The following is a 3740-nucleotide window of genomic DNA, read 5'->3' on the forward strand; positions in this document are numbered from 1 at the left end:
ACATCAGGTCTCATCCTCCTAAGCTTCTGCTGAACTGGTTTATAATTTTCTTTTATGGGCAGACGATGTACCACAATGCTAGTACTTAGCCCGGGCATATCTTGGTATGACCACACGAAAACATCTTTGAACTCTCAGAGCAATTCAATGAGGTCTTGTTTTGTCTTTGCGGTGATTTCAGTTCCAATTTTCACCTCCTTTCCTTCCTCTAGGCTCACGATTTCTAATGATTCCATATAAGGTAAGATCTGCTTATCCTCTTGTTCTACAATTCTTGACAAGTCCGGAGATATACCACAACCTTCGTCATTTTCAAAGTCATGAGATCCCTCTAAACACATGTCTTGCTCAGAAAGAGGCTCCGTGTTTGAAGCAGCGTTACTCATGTCATTGATATCTGAGGACCTATGAGGGAATATCAAAGAATATACCAAGAATATATAAATTTATGAATAATTATTTGTACAATAAGGTTACAAATGAAAGAACTATTTTTAAGACAATCAATCAAATATTTACTTGCATGAAAAGAAAAAGAATAATTGCTCGAAATGAATGTAAAGATGCGTTTCATTAGAATAATGATATTCAGGCTCAAGCCTATTTCACAAAGGATTTCCTATCATTTCCAGGCTAAAAACAACAAGAATGTTTTGAACATTACTCTGAATAAGCCCTAAAGACTACAGAGATTTCTTTCGCAGTCCAATTGTTTAGCTCGCTCCCAGGTTCGTAAGGGCAGATCTCCAACAGGGGCTTTTTCTCCGTTGTTTCTATAGCGTTGATATGAACATTTTCCAACATTTCTTCAATGCCTTCGCTTCTGAACACTCCTCGCTCCGGGTGAATAAACCCACCCGACACAAAAGATGTAGATATGTGGGGAAAGGTCAAAGGCTCCCATTTAACTTCATATCCGCTCAAACGTGCCCTTCTTCTCTCTTGTCTTTTCTCTACTTCTTTCTTCTTCTGCTTCATGTTTGGCTTGTATCCTAAGCCAAAACTATCAAACTTTTCCTTCAGCATCGGCGCTTCAATCTTTCCTTGAAGATATTTTCCGAATCCTTTCCCGGGTGAAGCCCATCTTCCAATCATCAATTGCATCCCCATCTCTGTGGTCCTGTATATTTTTGGTACCGAAATTCTGTTTCCTTCAGCAATAAACATCGCGTTCACAAATTCTAATGACTGAAAAGAGCATTCCACTGCCTCATCGTTAATTTCCACATAAGGTGCATCACCAGTTACTGTTGCTATGATATCTTCCTCCGCATTTATTATTATCAACCGACCCTCTAATACTAACTTCACCTTCTGATGTAGCGATGAAGGTACTACCCCGGCTGAGTGTATCCATGGTCTTCCCAATAAACAGTTGTAGGATGGCTTAATATCCATTACCAAGAAGTCCACCTCATAAGTAGTTGGGCCAATCCTTAACGGTACCTCAATTCTCCCCATAACCCTCTTTTTTGTTACATCAAACGCCCTTACTATGCTCTGGCATGCTTTCATGTGTGAACTGTCCACCAGTAATTGACTAAGAGTAGATAAAGACAATACGTTCAGTGTAGATCCATTATCAACCAAGACCCCCGGAAGTGTGCACCCTTTGCATCGGGCAGTAACGTATAGGGCTTTAGTAGAACCCCTTCTTCCAGATGGTATTTCGTCATCACTGAAGAAGATAAAATTGTCAGCACTTATATTGTTGACCAACCGATCCAGCTTGTTTACCGAAATATCATCAGCCACATATGTTTCATTTAGTACTTTCAATAGTGCATTTCGATGTACTTCTGAACTTAAGAGCAAAACTAATATAGAAATGCGGGCCGGCTGTTTGCACAGTTGTTCCACAATGCTGTATTCGCTGTGTTTCAAAAACTTCAAAAACTCCTTTGCCTCATCTTCTTTTATTGATTCATTAACCAAAGGCTCAACTTCTACTGCCTTCCCTTTCCTCTGCTCTTTCTTCCAATTCTATTCTCTTGATGATTCTGCCTGAGTGTCATATCGCTTCCCATTGCGTGTGTAAGAACCTATTTTCTGATTTCTCTCCGCTTTCTTTCCCAAGATTGTCACATTGCACCCATAATTCCACGACACCATTTTGCTATCATTGTATGGGAAATTTGATGGTTTCTGGATTACAATTTTTGGTGTTATCTGAACCCTAGACTCATTGCTCCGAGGGTATGAAATGATGGCCACAAGATGATTCGTTTTTGGAGTCTTCGTTGCCAACTCTGATGTGCAAATATTTCTCTTACCCTCCACTTCTTCATAAAACCTTATCTCCTTGTTATCCATCATGTTTTGGACCAGAGCCTTAAATCCTTCACATTCTTGAATCTCATGTCCTACTTCACGGTTGAATTCACAATAGTTTTCAGCCTCATACCTTTCTTCAGTATCTAAAATAATTAGCCCTCTCTTCGCCATCTCTCTCCAAACCCATTTCAACGGAGTTTTTACTTCAGCAATGTCGTTCTTGACTTCTTCTCCCCTACTTTCACTCATCATATTCACTCCCTTATCGGTATGATTGGGTAGCGGATTTTCTGTGCTAGGTGAGTCATCAAGCTTGACAACACCCATGCTAATAAGCCTTTCGACTAGCTTCTTGAAGGCAGTACAATATTCTATTGAGTGCCCTGTAATTCCTGCATGGTAATCACATTGTGCGCTTGCATCATACCATTTGGGATACGGGGGTTTTAAAGGGGTCAAGTAATGGGGAGAAACAACGTGTGCGTTGAACAAATTCTGATACATCTCCTTGTATGACATCGGAATTGGTGTGAACTGGGGTTTCTCAGTACCTTGCCTCATACCAGATTCTTGTATTGCTGAACCCTGCTGACCAGCAATCACCTTCCTTGTCTGGTTCACCGTAATTGACTTGTTGTACTTATTCACGTTGTTTACTTCATTTTCCTTTCTTCTCGAGGCTGACCTTTTGTTACTCTCTCCTGCTTCTATTTTCCCATTTCTTATAGCATTCTCAATCATTCCGCCATTCATTACTATATCTGAGAAGCTTCTTGTTGCACTTCCTAGCATGTGCGTGATGAACGGGGCCTTTAAGGTATTGATAAAGAGCATGGTAGTTTCTCTTTCTAGGAGCGGTGGTTGGACTTGGATAGCAACTTCCCTCCATCTTTGTGCGTACTGCCTGAAACTCTCACTTGGTTTTTTCTCCATGTTTTGTAATGTAATTTTATTGGGGGTCATATCCGTTACATGGCTGTACTATTTCATGAACGCCTGTGCTAGGTCCCTCCATGAACCAATCTTGGTACGAATCAATTGATTGTACCATTTAGACGCTGCTCCTACCAAACTGTCTTGGAAACAGTGTATTAACAGCTGATCGTTATTAACGTAGCCAGTCATCCTTCTACAGAACATAGTGATGTGGGCTTCGGGGCAGCTAGTTCCATTGTATTTTTCAAATTCGGGCATCTTGAATTTGGGAGGAAGTACTAAATCTGGGACTAAGCTTAGATCTTTAGCATCGATTCCCTGGTTACTATCAGCGCTTTCCAAGGCTTTAAATTTTTCCTCCAACCACTTATATCTATTTTCCTATTGTTTTGGCAATTCCAGGTTCGTCTTTCCTTCTTCAGCTGCTTCATCAAAATCAGGAATGATGGGATTAATTAGGTTGTCTCCCGGGTTTAAACTTGATCCTCCTTGGAAAACCATGGGGATCGCGGCACCAGTTTGCAATTGTT

At 40.6% G+C, this 3740-nt stretch overlaps 1 protein-coding gene across 1 annotated transcript; it reads right to left on the reverse strand.

Moving 5' to 3' along the window:
• Positions 1–134: 134 nt before the first annotated feature.
• On the reverse strand, positions 135–3207 carry LOC128043035 (uncharacterized). The gene is made up of 3 exons (XM_052634832.1): positions 2043–3207; positions 1005–1910; positions 135–301 (listed from the first exon to the last, which is right to left on the reverse strand). Exons 1-3 carry the CDS (start codon positions 3205–3207, stop codon positions 135–137), a joined length of 2238 nt encoding a protein of 745 aa, XP_052490792.1.
• Positions 3208–3740: the final 533 nt, after the last annotated feature.

This window comes from Gossypium raimondii, chromosome 8 (genome assembly GCF_025698545.1).
Source record: "Gossypium raimondii isolate GPD5lz chromosome 8, ASM2569854v1, whole genome shotgun sequence".
Classification (NCBI taxonomy): Eukaryota; Viridiplantae; Streptophyta; class Magnoliopsida; order Malvales; family Malvaceae; genus Gossypium; species Gossypium raimondii.

Bases quoted from the DNA above. Each gene is read 5' to 3' on its own strand.
- LOC128043035 (XM_052634832.1), bottom strand. From the start codon at position 3,207: ATGGAGAAAAAACCAAGTGAGAGTTTCAGGCAGTACGCACAAAGATGG. The intron at 1,911-2,042 runs GTTCTTACACAC...CAATAAAAGAAG, and splicing joins GGAGAGAAATCAGAAAATAG to ATGAGGCAAAGGAGTTTTTG. The intron at 302-1,004 runs GTTTTGGCTTAG...AAAATGACGAAG, and splicing joins GCTGAAGGAAAAGTTTGATA to GTTGTGGTATATCTCCGGAC.